Source organism: Agrilus planipennis, unplaced genomic scaffold (genome assembly GCF_000699045.2).
Source record: "Agrilus planipennis isolate EAB-ADULT unplaced genomic scaffold, Apla_2.0 scaffold118, whole genome shotgun sequence".
Lineage (NCBI taxonomy): Eukaryota > Metazoa > Arthropoda > Insecta > Coleoptera > Buprestidae > Agrilus > Agrilus planipennis.
In genome coordinates this window covers 13,509-29,735 of record NW_020438955.1, presented here as the reverse complement: position 1 = coordinate 29,735, position 16,227 = coordinate 13,509, and the positions used below count along the sequence as shown (strand labels likewise).

General features: G+C 35.0%; 3 protein-coding genes across 3 annotated transcripts; 2 read left to right on the top strand and 1 right to left on the bottom strand.

Moving 5' to 3' along the window:
* Window positions 1–453: 453 nt before the first annotated feature.
* LOC108738914 lies at window positions 454–16,192 on the top strand. Its single transcript, XM_025974970.1, has 32 exons — window positions 454–1,269; window positions 1,329–1,480; window positions 1,535–1,687; window positions 1,825–2,031; window positions 2,089–2,255; window positions 2,325–2,802; window positions 2,867–3,035; window positions 3,248–3,518; window positions 8,059–8,128; window positions 8,200–8,390; window positions 8,523–8,685; window positions 8,752–8,921; window positions 8,983–9,111; window positions 9,171–9,265; window positions 9,324–9,449; window positions 9,570–9,745; window positions 10,004–10,307; window positions 10,482–10,700; window positions 11,270–11,384; window positions 11,494–11,686; window positions 11,834–11,938; window positions 12,003–12,328; window positions 12,386–12,671; window positions 12,747–12,875; window positions 12,987–13,151; window positions 13,312–13,508; window positions 13,756–13,978; window positions 14,156–14,430; window positions 14,932–15,090; window positions 15,149–15,402; window positions 15,571–15,767; window positions 15,959–16,192. The coding sequence occupies exons 1-32, from the start codon at window positions 609–611 to the stop codon at window positions 16,190–16,192; spliced, it is 6,759 nt and encodes a 2,252-aa protein (XP_025830755.1). The 5' UTR covers window positions 454–608.
* On the bottom strand, window positions 4,125–6,959 carry LOC108738935 (ell-associated factor Eaf). Its single transcript, XM_018472557.1, has 7 exons — window positions 6,761–6,959; window positions 6,540–6,693; window positions 6,136–6,228; window positions 5,446–5,616; window positions 5,116–5,389; window positions 4,459–4,959; window positions 4,125–4,201 (listed from the first exon to the last, which is right to left on the bottom strand). The coding sequence occupies exons 2-6, from the start codon at window positions 6,634–6,636 to the stop codon at window positions 4,488–4,490; spliced, it is 1,107 nt and encodes a 368-aa protein (XP_018328059.1). The 5' UTR covers window positions 6,637–6,693; window positions 6,761–6,959; the 3' UTR covers window positions 4,125–4,201; window positions 4,459–4,487.
* On the top strand, window positions 7,632–10,906 carry LOC108738927 (segment polarity protein dishevelled homolog DVL-3). The gene is made up of 11 exons (XM_018472547.1): window positions 7,632–7,792; window positions 8,059–8,128; window positions 8,200–8,390; window positions 8,523–8,685; window positions 8,752–8,921; window positions 8,983–9,111; window positions 9,171–9,265; window positions 9,324–9,449; window positions 9,570–9,745; window positions 10,004–10,307; window positions 10,482–10,906. The coding sequence occupies exons 1-11, from the start codon at window positions 7,632–7,634 to the stop codon at window positions 10,733–10,735; spliced, it is 1,839 nt and encodes a 612-aa protein (XP_018328049.1). The 3' UTR covers window positions 10,736–10,906.
* Window positions 16,193–16,227: the final 35 nt, after the last annotated feature.

The following is a 16,227-nucleotide window of genomic DNA, read 5'->3' as shown; positions in this document are numbered from 1 at the left end:
TGAATGTAAATATAATTTTCTCACTTGCATCGTAAAAAAAACAAAATAAATGCAGGCTTTCTGTCAATATTAGTGAAGTTTTAATTAAGGAAGTTTGTGACGTCACAAGTGGTAAAAACATAACCGGCGAAAGTCCTGTTGTCAAAGGGAGCTGTTATATATTACCTAAATGTACTGCAATAATTGGTTAATCTCGGGTATAACTTTAAGGGTTAATTTTTAGATGTTATTGATGATTAACGTACTTTACTTTTGTAAAAATTTTTAAATTTCTTCATGTGTTTATGGTATATATAGTTAAAAGTTAGAAAACTATTGCGTTACGACTATGGTTTTTGCCCACAATCGTGGTCATTTTTTGAAGTGAATTAATTCTTATAATGGGTTCATATTGTGTATGCAAAATAATACGTAAAGGCGTGCTATTTCTAATGAAGTTGGGTCTTTTTAAAGATCTTGTATAGTTGTCAACGTCAAGTATTAAACATAACCATAAATGTGGTTGTTATTTATCTTATGTTAAATTACTTTGTTTCTTTTGAATTATATCATAATCACCACATTTTTAAGAAAATGGAAGAATACATTTGACTAAAGCACTGTTGAGAATGAGTTTATTTCGAGCAATGCGGAAAACTATCTCAAGCAACTCATATTTAATTTGTGGAATTATAATTGGAATTTTAATTTCTCAGGGTTTAAATAATCTTGATTGTGATAAGTCTATACGTATTTTTGAGGAGACTCAATTTGTTAATGAAGAAAACGTCCTGCCCAATGTCGAAGTCCGGGTGCCTAATGGCAAAGTTCAAGTTAATGTTGTCAAGAAAGTTGTGGAAGAAAAGAAAACAGAAAAACGAATTACCCGACCCCGCTATTATTCAACAGAACTTGGAATTCGAGAGAAACTGTTTGTTGGAATTTTAACAGCAGAAGAAAGACTAAACACCCAATGTATTTATCTTAACAGAACAATCGGACATTGTCTGGATCAGATAAAGTTTTTCATTTCCGTTCACAGTAAACCAAAGGGAGAATATAGTTTAACCAATATAGTCGGTTTCACTGACACAAGACTCAAATACAAACCATTTCAAGTTATCAAATACCTCAGTGACAACTTCATACAACAGTACGACTTCTTTTTCTTAATGAACGATTATAATTTTCTTGATGCAAGACGATTAAAAGATGTCGTTAATAAAATAAGCATCAGTCAGGATGTGTATTTAGGGACAACAGCAAAAGACAGTAGCTTTTGTGACTTAAGTATGTAAGGACAATATTGTATTGCATTTTAAATTAAATTATGGCAAAATTACTTCTAGATGCAGGGATAGTTTTAAGTAATTCAGTTGTAACATCGATTAAAAATAATTTGGAATGGTGCATTAAGTATGCCATATCTGAAGATCATAGTGAAAATTTAGGTAGGTGCATTCACTTCAGTACAGGCTTGGAATGTCAAGAACAAGTACAGGTAAATAAATGAATCACATAAAAAGCGTACAATTTGAGAAAGTGTTTTTTACAGAGTCAGAGTTTGAACAGTTACAAATTAAAACATTTTGGTTTGAAAAAGCACTTTGATAAACTTTCTCGCTCAGAAGAATTTAACAAGGCGTTATCAATATATCCTGTGTTACAGGAACATGAATTTTATTTACTCAATTCGTATTTTTCAAGGGTAAGCAGTGGTTTTCTTTTGTTATGTTAATTCAAACAATTGCTGTAAGCATTTTATTTTGTTTTAATCATTTGTTTAAATAATTGCAACCAAGCAAGTGTGATTTGATATACTTTTGTTTTTTTTTCAATTTTTAGTTAAGACTGGAAGAAATAAACGAAAAGATTGAGAAATTATCATTTGATCTCAGCAACAGCTGGCCCCCAGGGGAAAAACCGTCTGTCAAGCCGGCCACACGTTTCGACTTGCCACGCCAAATCTATTTTAACACCACTCATATGTTCTTCCCTGACGATTTTACAAACATTCGACCCCACAAGACCCCAGATTTTGAGGATATTCAGGTAACTTAACAAATACCATGTATATTAGTCACTATTTGATGATGTTTATGTCTTCAGAAAATAATTTCTGCAGTTGTCGAAAAAGTTCACAATGACAATCCGAGTGGCTTTATGTTCCGAAGGCTTATCAATGGCTACAGGACTTTCGACTGGTCTCGGGGACTCGACTATGTCGTCGATTTGGGTTTTAGGGATCTCAACACGGGAAAGGAGGTTGTAAAAAGGTCGGTTCTTGAATGTATATATGGAGCGTTTATTTATTAGTTATTGTGTCTTTTTCTGCATTATTTTAGATTTGAAGTATGCAAACCGTTGGGAAAAGTGGAGTTCGTATCGGCCCCATACGTCACCGAAAGTACGAGGGTGATAATGCTTGTCCCTGTTCAAGAAACTGAGGCCGAAATGGCCCACAGTTTCGTAAACAATTTCGAAAAAACGTTCATGCAAAACAAGCACAAGGTGCTTCTCGTACTGGCGTTTTTATATCGGTACGGCGAGCCTAGTAAAGGGAGCGAAGACGTTTTCAAACAGCTGAAAGACGACGCTCAACGATTGACAAGCGAATATCGAAGCGAAGACAGCAAAATCATATGGGTGTCTGTCAGAATGCCGAAACCAAAAGACGATGGTAGCGACGAAAGAATCGATTTGGACGAAAATAAATTGATGCAGTTCGCAGTTGTTGATCTGGCATTGAAGAAAATTGGGGCCGATAATTTGATGCTTGTTCTGGACGTGTATGCTGAGCCTGGGGTTACTTTTATCAACAGGGTCTGTATACGTTTACGTATTATTTATGGTGGAGTACAGATTATAAAAAGGATTAACGTTTTAGGTGCGAATGAATACAGTAGTTAATTTCCAAATTTTCAACCCCATTCCCTTTCGTCAGTATGACCCAAAAGTGTCAAAGGTCAACACTGCAGACATTACCAAAGACTCGGGCCACTTTGATAAAGAAGAATATAAATACATTTCCTTTTATGGCAGGGACTACGTTAACAGTAAGTTCTTCCGTTTGTTTTTTTTTTTTGGTGTTTAGTAGAAAACGATATTTTTTTAGTTTAATTTTTCATTTTGTTTCTTTGTTTTGCTGGTGTCTTTTCAACTGTTTGAATACTTTTTTTTGTTTCTCATAAAAAAACACGACGTCCTGCTTCTTTTGTTTTCTGTGTTGTTGAACTTCTTTTTTTTTACACAAATATTTTGCTTTTAGTGCGACGAAAGTCTGAGATGGAGCTACCGATCGTAAAAGCAGATAGCGACATCGAAAAACTATTCCAAATCCCTAAAGGCACTGAGACAACTGTTTTCGGTATGTTTGTGAAATATTGTAAGGGATTGCACGCCATGAGAGCGACTGAAACGGCGCTAATCGTCAAATACCATTTGGAGAGGGGGCCCAGAGAGAACCTCTTCATTGGATCAAAAACGCAACTCGCCAAAATGATTCTGAGCAACGAAGACAGGATCGGATTTAAGCTTTAACAAAAATAACAAGTAAAGTATTGTTTTCTTTCGCTTTTTGTTTGTTTTTTTTTTTGTTTTAAAAGAAACATCTTGTTTTTTTGAAAGGAAAAGGAAATCGAATTGAGACTCGCATGTGACATACAGAGTGTTTGATTTGCACCTTGGCTCTTTTAAAATTTGTTTCAAAAATTCAGTAAGGCTTAATCTTGACCAAAATAACTTAAAATTTAAAAAGAAAACATTATTTTTTTTGCATTAAATCAATCAGTATTTGGTAAAGTGCAAGTTTAGGTTTTAAAATAAAAAAAGAAGATAAAGTTGCATTAATTAATTAAGCCTTGTTGTAATTAATGTGCCTATATATTTACAGGTAGCTTTTGATAAGATAACAATTTGTACACTAGGTATATTGCCAAAACCGAGTTAATTCAGAGTAGGCTTTAAGGTTTATAGAATTTTAATACGAATTTAAAAATAAAAATATTTTTTGTTAATAANATAACAGTGACTGTTAAGACAATAAACAACTAGTGATAATATGATAATGGAAAGGCTTATCTCGTTTATTATATAGTTCATGCTGCGATTATCATTATAAGTTATTATTAATATAATCTAATTTTATTTAATTTTTTTAATTTTTTATATTATATTTTACATTTATAATCGCCTTCGGTAAAGACAAAATCGTATCACCAATCTGAAAACAAAATACGAATAAAACAAATTACACACAAATCGACAGCAAACGTTGTCTAGGTACTCAATTGTTCTTTCTGCGTCGTTCCTATTGTCGACTGTCTTACGTTTTAAAACAATTTGGAAGGCTTACTAATCAACCGTTCAAAATCAAATGTGCAAAGACTAATCGAAAGAAACCATTCAAGTGTTACGTAAAGCACATTTTCATCAACTACACTTCAATGATCCTAAATATGATTAAATACTGACACTTACCTCCACCCGAACGTTACATACATTATTGATTAATCGGAATCAGAACCGGACTCTGAGAGACACAAATCTTCGCTAAGAATATGTGCAGGCATTGAAAGTGACGGTGACGAATTCGAGCCGAACGCGAGCCCATTTGCGTGATGTCCGTTTCTTCTTGACGTGGCCGTCGCGGAGGCATTCGCACCTGTAGAAGATCCTCCTCCACTGCCGCCACTTGTCCCGCTCTTCAGTCCCTTGACGTTACTCGCCGTTGTCTCGTGATCGGAACCGGAGTCGCTGTCACTAGAACTGGACGACGTGTCCGATATTTCACCAATTAAATCACGACCGTTTTGCTGATTTTGCTGCTGCACGGGGAGAACGGGGGGCGACCTCTTGCTACTCAGTGGAGTGGCCCCGATCGACGAGGATGACGAGTGAGGGACGACGGGGACCGGCGGTTCCGTTATATCGTCCATGCCTATCATCGGAAGGCTGGCTAGAGTGCTCTGAGAATGAGTACTACAAAAAAAGAAAAGATTACATTAGAGTGACATATGAATTACAAAAGAAACAGAAAACGAAAATAGAAACAAATGAATGGAAGATAAAAAACAAAAGAATGGAAAATAAAAGACTGAACAACAGTGAAACAAAAGTCAAAAGTATTTAACTTACTCATTATTGGTACTATTATTTACAAGGTGATCCCTCTTCGGGGACTTATAATGTCCCGGAGATGAGTAGCTGGGACTGGCGTGTAGGGGAGAATGTTTGGGTACGAGATGGGTGATGGGTCGATCGGGTCGACGACTGCCACTCGTAACTCGCGTTTTGTTAGACGTTCGCTGCCCTATCGGGGGTGTTTGAGGTCTATTTGGTCCACCTAAAACGCCCGCGCTTAGTCTATCGGAAGAGTTCGGAGTGTTTCTGTCGCTCGAGCTGGAAACTACTTTTGGACAAGAAAATTAAATTAATATTTTTTTAACAAATTATTAATTGAAGTACCTTGAGGCAAAGGTGGCTTAATGGCTTCACTTCTCGTTTTCTTAACTTGAATATTACTAGATAATTTTTCTAAGGTAATCACGCCCGTCACCCTATCGATTATGAGCACACATTCCTTATGGTATGGCCGTTGAGACCCTTTGAATACTGTTTGTGGAACGCCTGCTCCATCTTAAATAACAAATTAACTGGTAACATAAATTCTCTGCACTTTCTTAAAACAACTGCCATCAATTATCAATTATTTTTTCCTATTTTCAATTAATAAGCGAATTGTAAACAAATGAATACTTTGAACAAGGCCTTATACAATATAACAGAAAGAAATGAGTTATGTAAACAAAGATTATATTAATTTTATCATTCTCACAAAGATATAATTAATCTTGCTCAAACTTATTTTGCTAAATTAGTTCTTTCAGAAATTTTGTAACAGAATACAAATATGAACTTTAATTAGTGATAACCTTCGCTATATTCTTGTTATTGTATTACTTTTCCAGTATACATTTACAAATTGTCCTCATTTCAATACTAGACTGATTAAAAGATGATTATGAGTTTACAGGTAAAACAGATTTATCTCTTGAAATAATAAGTATGCTTTTAATCGCTTCTTAAACTGAAGTTTGGAATTTATACTTTATGTAATTAACTTATGGACTCTGTAATTTTATTTTCTGAACTCACCTAAGTGTGGTACGGTTACAGTAACTTGATTATTGGAACTCACTTCCACACTGGCCATCTTATTAATGTCAACTGAGGCTGGCTTAAAATCATCTAAAAATGGAATTAAAAAATCATAATATTCACTTAAAATACTGATACGGATATTTGTAATAACAAGACTGAAAATATAGTCTAGCATTAATCAGGATGCGAGTCAATTTTGAAGTAGAAATTCAGACAAATTTGATGTCTTTGAATTAGTTCTAAACCACATAATTATTCTTGCCTAGTGTTTGTTAGTTTGTTGAGGTTGAAAAGGGAATAGGATAAAGAGTGATATTTTGGGAACGAAGGCAAGTGTAAAGGTCATTTGAAATCCTATTAAAATATGGTTTGCAGTTGAAGGTTAAGGTTACACTTACAGCGAACAGTGTGAAATGCAGAAGACTTTGGACTGGTGAAGCTTTGTCCGAGCTTTAGCTGTCTTTCACCGTTCCCCAGGCCCAGTTTATCTGCCATATTTTTTTTGTTTTACTCCATCTCAGGTCGGGTTGGTTCTCTGAGGAGTCCTTGGAACTGTAAACGCGATTAATTGAAAATTATCCAATAGGAATCGATCGAGTTTTTAGTCTGCTTTACTCACCTTTTAAAAACTGAAAGAAATATTTGGTACTATTAAAGAAATTCGCTAACATATGAGCACACGTATTGAAAGGTAATATTGACCTAATTCCCCCCCACTTCCCCCTTAAACAATTACCTCGATTGCCTATCTCAGAACAGAACGAACAGAACAACAATTACATTACAATTACCGACCTGTCTATGCGACCTGTCAGTGTCACAGCCACACACGTTATATTATTTTGACAGATTCTGAACTCTGCTAACAATAGCATAGTTGCAAACCAAATGTCAAGAAAAATAATGTGTCTCCCATACCATTAATTTTATTTTTAATGTAAAATTCCTTTAATTAAAAACATTTAAGAATGACCATATATTACAGTTAATTAAGCATTACATGTTTAGTTTTCATAAATAAATAAATAATATTCTAACATGCTCACTAAGGGTTAAGTAAAGTTAGGTTAGGTGTTGTTGACTTTACATGACAGTTTAATATCAGTTTTTGTTTTAGTAAATTTACTTATTACAAATAAAAATATGTGTTGGTTGTACACATTTTTTAAATAAAACAGATTTAATCAAACAAGTTAAATAAATATAGTGTTGCATTTATAACAGTGACTGTTAAGACAATAAACAACTAGTGATAATATGATAATGGAAAGGCTTATCTCGTTTATTATATAGTTCATGCTGCGATTATCATTATAAGTTATTATTAATATAATCTAATTTTATTTAATTTTTTTAATCGAGTGCTACCGGCTGCAACCGGGTTGGGTGCGTGGGTGGGGATGATAGTAAAAATGACAAACGCCATGTTGTTCTAATCAGTGTTGTGTTCTGTCAAATTTCACATATTTATTGTAAAATAGTGTTTTAAAATGGATGAAACGAAAGTAATTTATCACATAGACGATGAAGAAACTCCGTATTTAGTGAAAATACCAATCGCGCCAGAGAAAGTGACTTTGGCAGATTTTAAAAATGTTTTGAATAGGCCCAATTATAAGTTTTTCTTTAAGTCGATGGACGATGATTTTGGGTAAATATCGCACAATTTTGGGTGTATTTTGAATAGTTTTCGCGATTTGCGGCGCTGTTTTAACGATTACATGAGCTAAAAGCCTTAATTTGTATTAGAAAGCAAGTAGGTGTTCCACGGTCATCAATCTTATTTTGACATCTCATGTATAAACAGCGATTTATAATTATCAGCGAACGAATAAAAATATTAATAACCGATTAAGGAATAATGGTTTCATTGTGTGATTAATATAACTGGTCGTTTTATAATTTTCTCTATTCCAGTGTTGTGAAAGAAGAAATCATCGACGACACTGCTCATTTACCATGTTTTAATGGTAGAGTTGTTAGTTGGGTGAGTGACGTGTGGAAATTTAATTAAATCAAACAAGTCTACGTTTTATTTGTTTGTTTTAAATTTGATAGTTGGTGTCAGCTGAAGGTTCAAATCAATCAGATGGTGGTTCACAATGTACAGACAGTGTAACACAACCAGAACAAAGACTGCCACCCCAACCACCAGATTCGGTATGTACAGACACAGAAAGCATTATAAGTTCTCGTCAGGCTCGCAGACACCACAAATATCCTTCACGTATCAATGGACACATGCCCAGGTATATCATTTTCAATAGCTTAACTTAAGACAAAAATAAAATATTTTTTCACTTTTTTTAATTGTTTCATTGTTTAGGTAGATGTCTTTTGTTTCTAAATGAGCAGAATAAAACATTTGTTTGATTGTTTAGGTTATATGAAACGTCTTCAATGGTAAGTTCAGATTTGGAAACGACTAGTTTTCAATCAGAGACCACAGGACGCCACACAGCGTTATCAGAATGTTCCAGTGTCAGTAGGTTGCACGTAGCCAATAGAAAAAGACCACAAAGAAGACGGAAACAGAGACTGCAGGTGAGTATCCTTAACTGTGCATTTACTGAAATTGATTATTTGTTGAAATTGTCAAATGTTTCACAGGCAATGTCACGAACCAGTTCGTATTCAAGTATAACGGACTCCACGATGTCTTTGAACATTATAACAGTTACGTTGAACATGGACACAGTGAATTTTTTAGGCATCTCTATCGTAGGACAGAGTAATAAAGGTGGAGATGGGGGAATTTATGTAGGATCAATAATGAAAGGGTAATTTTTGTGCCTAACTCAATAATGTTGGAAGATGTTGATTTTTGGCTCGGATTTTTAGAGGTGCCGTGGCCCTAGATGGTAGAATCGAACCTGGGGACATGATTTTGCAAGTGAACGACGTCAATTTCGAGAACATGTCCAACGATGAGGCCGTCAGGGTGCTGAGGGAAGTTGTACAAAAGCCAGGGTGAGTTTTAAGACTTTATATACATCTTATGTGGTTTTTATGCCTTGTTGTTTCTTTAGACCTATTAAATTGGTTGTTGCAAAGTGTTGGGACCCAAATCCAAAAGGTTACTTTACAATTCCTAGGACTGAACCTGTTCGGCCCATTGATCCTGGTAATATTACATTAAAATGTGAAGTTCATTGATTTTGATTAATATATGGGTGTTTTAGGGGCTTGGGTGGCGCACACGGCCGCAGTTAGGGGAGATCCGGTGGTCAGGCCACCCAGTAGTTCGACAGTATCTAGTGCGTCGATTACCAGCACCATTCCAGCTAACGAAAGGGAATGTTTACTTGGTATGTAAAGCTAAAACTTTCATTTGTTGTTCAATTCGATAACTACAAAATAAGTAATAAAAATAAAAAAAAAATGATGCTTGCTTTGTCTTTTTGTATTGCTTATTGTTTTGTTTTCAGAATTAGAAGAGCCCTTGACGATAAACACGCCAATGGCAACGGTTGTGCAGGCGATGCAGAGGCCGGACAGCGGTCTCGAAATCCGAGACCGCATGTGGCTAAAAATAACGATACCAAACGCATTCATAGGTACCGACATGATCGACTGGCTTTTGACCCACGTCGAAGGATTTCAGGTATATATTTGAAACACACATTCTTTTTTTTTTTATTGTTAAAAACTAAACACGTAGATTTATTAATTACAGAAATTGACGTCTTTGTATTTTCAGTTCCAAATTCTTTTGTTTTTAACAACTTTTGTTCTTTACCTTAAAACATTCGCAATAAATTCAAAAATTCACTTGTTTTTATTCAAACAAAAGCGCGTCCCATTCTGTTTTGTTTTCAATCGTTTGTTTAGATTATTATCGTAGAGTTGTTTATTTTATTAGGATCGCCGGGACGCCCGCAAGTACGCGTCGCACCTCCTGAAGGCCGGTTTCATACGTCACACGGTCAATAAGATCACGTTCTCAGAGCAGTGCTACTACATATTCGGTGACCTCTGCTCGGCCATGTCAAACCTCAAACTGCAAGAGGACGCTGACTCGGTAGGGCCGTTGCCAAACGTGCCGAATTACATGCCCTACAGCGGCACCTACAACCCTCTGGAGTACATGCCGATGCCCTTTTATACCGCCAGCGAGCACACGGTGTACGGATACAACAGGGAGGAGTCTGTCCTCAGCGGAAGTGGTAAGTCAACATTTGATTAAATAATTCTCGATTAGTTGCTATTTATTATTTATCTGATTGGTTCAATTAAGTGGTTGATTTGATTGATTTTTTCGTTGATGATTTTATTGATTAGATTGGCGGATTTAATTAATTGAATGGTTGCCATGTTTGATTTGATTGTTTTATGACTAGGAGGGTCGTCAAACGGTTCGGATCACTTGAAGGATCCGGTGGCGCAGAGCAGTCCGTCTGACAGCGATCTGACGTCATTGGGGCCGAGGTCGGCGTTGCCCATGGCCACGGGGAATGGTAACGGATCGTCGAACGGGTCGGATCAGAGCAGCGGGACGCAGGTGGCGGCGCAATCGAAAGACATAGCCGGTAGTAGACAATCATTTAAAATTGCTATGGGTAACCCTTGCGAAATGTTCGTAGATGTCATGTAGTAGGTAGACAGCGCCTCAGTTCTCACTCCATCTTTTGTTTTATTTTTTCTTTTTTTTTTTCTTTTGAAGAGGGGATCGTTCAACTGTTACGTATGTCAGCACGTTTAGAGAAATGGGCTTTAAGATTTTTCTTAAACGGTCAATTGTTTTGTCATCTGGAATATAGACAAATTGTACAGTAACATATTAGAAGAGGGGGGGGGTTATGTTTTCAAGCACACGGACACCCCATACAGAACAGAGGGAAGTTACCCAATTGTTTTTTACTCTGGGGGGTCGGATGAGGGTGTCGTAGTTACTAAAAATGTGCTTACGTAATATTTGAGTTGGCCCCCTTATTAAACTCGTCTGTCTATCTTTCCTTTTTTGTCTCTTTATTTTTTTTTTTNTAGATAATTAATAAATCAGTAATTTTTTCTTTTTGCGTTTTTTAGAAACTTGAAGCGATTATAAGAGTTTAATGTACTTAATAGCAGTAAAAATACAATTTTTCATATAGATATGATTCATTTGAACAGATAATATTCTTTTCAGTTCATGTTTCGCAGCAGTATTTAGTTCCTAAGGATGGTACTCCATTGGGTGGTTTGATACAAGATTATATGGTTTCTGGGGTGAAAATGACCATCAGGGGGAAATTTTTTAATAAGTAAGTACCAACAAGCAAAGAAAAAAAAGGAAATTATAATTGTGGAATTGCTTATTTAATAATTTTTCATAGCATCTCTTTTTTTTTAATTATATTTTGGTCTTTATAGAGTTGATTATCAACATCTAGTATTTCAAGCGTTGTCTTTCAAGACTTCGGAAATTAAATTGTTACCTCCGTCGATCATCAAGCCGGCTTGTCTTTGGTCTGGGAAGCAGATTATTTCCACTATAATTATCAACATCATTCCCAAAAACAAGCGTCCCATAAACTTGACTTCATCTGCAAAACTGGGAGCAAAGGTGAGTTAAACGTTATCAATTAAATATGAATAATTATTCAGATTATTATAAAATCTATATTATGTAACGAATTTCTTTTTGAACTTCTGATGTTAGTAAAATAATAATTGTATTAAAATGGTGTATATATAAAATTGATATTTTAAGTATTATNCAGAAGTTATAATAAGAAATGGTGAATTATTGGTAGGAGTTATAGATAAAATACATTGTGGGGCAACGCCTTACGGTCTTGTTCATTGTATGTACGAGGTTAGTATTCTTTATTTTTTTAATTAATTAATTAATTCTGTCGTTCTTTTATTTTTTATTGCAGTTGTATGGTGGTCAGTATGCCATAAAATTGTTGAGTGCCTTCTCTAAAGTGTTCACGTCGTTCCTGCAAACGGAAGGATTTACTCTTGGGGTTCACGACATCCTGGTGCTTCCCCATGCGGACAAAGAACGCCGTAAAATAATAAAGAAATCGCGTAAAATAGGGCCTGAAGTCGTTGCAACAGCTTTGGACATGCCCAAGGACTCTTCTCTGGATGAAATTGTCGAAAAACTGGAAGAGGCCTCTGCACGAAACCCGAAAATGAAAGCAATCATTGACAGACAATATAAGACTTCTATTGATGAGTATACAAATAAAATCAACAAGTATGATATTATTGAATATATCGAATAAGTTTTTATTTATTTTTTTTTTTCATGTAGGGTTTGTCTTCCGGCTGGTTTGCTTTGTAAATTTCCTGAAAACAATCTCCAGCTAATGGTTCAGTCGGGAGCGAAGGGATCAACTGTAAACACCATGCAAATTTCGTGTCTTTTGGGACAGATCGAACTTGAAGGCAAAAGACCACCCGTAATGATATCTGGAAAGTCTCTGCCTTCGTTTCCTGTTTTCGAATTTTCACCAAGAGCTGGGGGCTTCATAGACGGGCGGTTTATGACAGGTATTAAACCGCAAGAGTTTTTCTTCCACTGTATGGCCGGCAGAGAGGTAAGTCTTTTTGGTGTATGAACCATACAATCTCGTAAGGAAAAAGAGGATGCAATAATACATTTTCTTCTGAAGGGTTTGATCGACACCGCAGTGAAGACCAGTCGTAGCGGTTACTTGCAACGTTGTCTTATTAAGCATTTGGAAGGATTGACTGTCAATTATGATCTCACAGTTCGTGACAGCGACAAGAGTATTGTTCAGGTGATTAGTCAATTAATTTGTTTCTTTGTTTAAAACTTTTCTACAGAAAACACAACATAATCCCAACAGAGGTATGAAGAATACTTTTAATTGTTTTTCGTCTTTTTTTAGTTTCTGTATGGTGAAGATGGCATGGATGTTTGTAAAGCCCAGTTTTTGCAAAGTAAACAGATGGACTTCTTGATGGAAAATTCGAAAGCCATTATTGACAAGAAGATCATCAAAAGTTTGAAGAAGGATCCGGAAAAGAAGAGAATTGAAGAACAATACAAAGCAGTTAGTAAATGTTTCAGTATTTTGTTTAGAAATGTCTTCCTCTCTTGGTTAAAAATGTATTTTGTTTTTTCTTTATTAATGTTCGCAGACTTATTTAATTAATAATTTATTACAAAATGTTAGTGTAGTTATAATACTCTCATTCTTCTTCAAAATTAAGATCGACGATTGGAAAGAGAGGCATGGTAGTCCCTTGGATAAGAAAAGGACGAGTAGATTCGCCCTGTTTTCAGAACATGCTAAGAACAAGCTTAAAATCGAAAAACTTTTAAAAATCAAATCGAATACAGGCAGAAGTAAATTGTCTACAGCCATTTTGGACCTCTGGACTAGCGCCGAAGACGAAATCAAAGAAGGGTAAATATTGAAATTATTTTATGTTTTCTCTTATATACGGTGTGGTCCCCAATTGTAGTTGATTCAATCATTTGCGAATATTATACTATGTTTTAGTAAGTAAGGGTACAAATATAATTAAAAAAGTACTTTATTTTTTCACATACTTATTTACTTTAAGAAAAACTTAAAATGTATCAACTATTAAACCAACTCGCTATAATATGAATTTGTAAAACACGTTTAAATTTAGTTATCTTGTCTTTAGATTTGGTGGCTATTGTCGCCGTTGTCCTAATCCTGTGAATGCGGATTATCAAGCAGATTGCCACTATGGTTCGTTATCAGACAGGATGAAGTTGCTTCTGGACAATTACAAAAGCAAAAAGCCTATTGGCAAAGAAAGGAAGTCGTTCGAAGATATGTTAAAATTTAAATATATGCAATCAATGTGTTCACCGGGGGAACCCATTGGGATTCTTGCTGCACAAGTGAGTCACCCATCCAAGAGGTATAAGAAAATATAGCAGAACAGTTTTATTGTATTTATAAATATATACCTTATTTAATTACATCTTAAAATTTGTGACTTTTAGCGCCTGTGATATGTAAAAAATATACTCGTAATTCTGTTCCTTTCTGTAATAATTTGATTTATTTTGATTTAGTCTATTGGGGAACCAAGTACGCAGATGACGCTGAACACTTTCCATTTTGCTGGTCGTGGTGAAATGAATGTGACTCTCGGTATACCCCGTTTACGTGAAATCCTCATGTATGCATCAAAATCGATGAAAACTCCGTCTATGGAAATACCCTTCAAAAATATACCAAATTTGGAAAAAGAAGCCGAAAAGTTGAGGAAGAAACTGACCAGGGTAACGTTGGAAAATGTACTCGAAAGGATCGAAGTTTCCGCTCAATTGGGCGTCAAACCAGTCAGGTCAGATATTTTATTTACACTTCATCCCTAATATTCTCTTATTATATTTATTTATTATTATTTTGTTGTACTGCTTTCCAAAAAAAAATGACAAGTTTTTTGTTAAATATTATATATAAAAGAAATTATGAGTGTTGTCAGCACAGGGTAAGACACGAATGTACGATGTGTTGCATACCTATTTACAAAGAATTCCTTTAAATTTAATTTTTCGAACAATTTTTAACAGAAAGTAAGTGAATTTCGACTAGTCGAAGCAATGGTGCTAACAGTTTCGAGCTCACAGTAACTGATAGGGGGGACGAACTAGTTAAATTCAAAATTATTTTTATTGATTATTTCTTTTTGGTTCACAAGAAATCTTTTTTTGTTAATTTTTTTATTATTTTATTATCATTGCCTTACTTCTGGTTGTTCTTTATTGCACCCTGTATACTCATAATAATTGAAAAACAAGGGTATAGATTTTCTTATAATTTAATTGTATGTTTCTTGTTTTAGACAACAGTTGTACACAGTCAAGTTTCACTTTCTGCCCCAACACCTCTACGAACATGAATATCCTATAAAGGCGAAGCGAGTGATCAAAGCAATGACTACAAAATTCTTCGGCCTCTTTTTCATGACCATCAGACGATCCTCAAAAGTCAAATCGGTCCTGTAAGAACATATTTACGAATAAATGTGTGTATATCACATTAAATTTTATTTATTTTAGAGTGAACGTTGAGCAGGAGAGAAAAAAATCGAGAAAACAAATCAACGAGGATGACGATGATGATGATGGTAGTGCCGAAAAAGACAAGAAATTTGCAATGAGAAAGAACGAAGGGGGAAGTGATGATGATGAAGACTCCGGTGAGGAACCCGAAGATGCTGAGGATGCCAAGCAAACAAGTAAATACAGTCAGGTGCACGAAGATCAGGAGCCAGAAGAAGAAGAAAAGGAGAAGGAAGTGTCAGATGACGAGGGTAAGGTTTTTTTGTGCTTTAATAATAATATGCATGAAGTACATTATGTTTCTGGTTAGATTTTCTTTCAATTTTTATTTTTTATTATAGTCTCGAACTAAAATTTTTTTGAAATTGTCAAAACTTAATTCGTTAATTGTTTCCCAATTTCTTGTAACTTACGTTTAGATGGTGAAGCAATGGATACCACTGTAACAAACGAGGAAAATAGTAAGAAAAAGAAAAATCAAGAACATGAAGAGGAAGAAGAAGAAGACGAAGATGATACGGCCTTTTCGATGAATTCTATCAAGGGTTCTCACAATTTAGCTCAAAATTATACATACGACAAAAAAAAATATTTGTGGTGCGAATTAACTTTTGCAGTAAGTTAATATACGCTTTCATTATTTTCTTTACTTTTTTTGGCTTGCTATATTTTTATTAACTCCTTCGTTAATCCTTCATTCCTTTTTGTCCTTTATTTCTTTATTTTGCTTCTTATCTCCTCGCAAGTTTTTTTAATTAGGTATTTTGTTTGACTATTAAAGCTTATTTTTCTTTCTTGTATACGTAGCTGCCCCTGAATTGGAAAAAATTGGACTTGAGGGCCATTTTGAAAGAGAGCGCCGCCAAATGTGTTTTACACGAGGTCCCAGACATAAAAAGAGCTATCACGTACATGAAAAAAGATCAGCTGACCCTAAGAACTGACGGAATTAATATAATTGTAAGTTCTTTTCTTATTCTCTATAATCGCTATATACAGAGTGTTGCGTTTGAAATCCACTTGAATTATTTTTTATTATAAAATAACCAAGAACAAGCGGGTTAGAATAAATATAT

Bases quoted from the DNA above. Each gene is read 5' to 3' on its own strand.
- LOC108738927 (XM_018472547.1), top strand. From the start codon at position 7,632: ATGGATGAAACGAAAGTAATTTATCACATAGACGATGAAGAAACTCCG. The intron at 8,391-8,522 runs GTATATCATTTT...TTGATTGTTTAG, and splicing joins ATCAATGGACACATGCCCAG to GTTATATGAAACGTCTTCAA. The intron at 9,450-9,569 runs GTATGTAAAGCT...TTTTGTTTTCAG, and splicing joins CGAAAGGGAATGTTTACTTG to AATTAGAAGAGCCCTTGACG.
- LOC108738935 (XM_018472557.1), bottom strand. From the start codon at position 6,636: ATGGCAGATAAACTGGGCCTGGGGAACGGTGAAAGACAGCTAAAGCTC. The intron at 5,390-5,445 runs GTACTTCAATTA...CTTGTCCAAAAG, and splicing joins TAAGCCACCTTTGCCTCAAG to TAGTTTCCAGCTCGAGCGAC. The intron at 4,960-5,115 runs GTAAGTTAAATA...CTTTTTTTGTAG, and splicing joins AATAATAGTACCAATAATGA to TACTCATTCTCAGAGCACTC.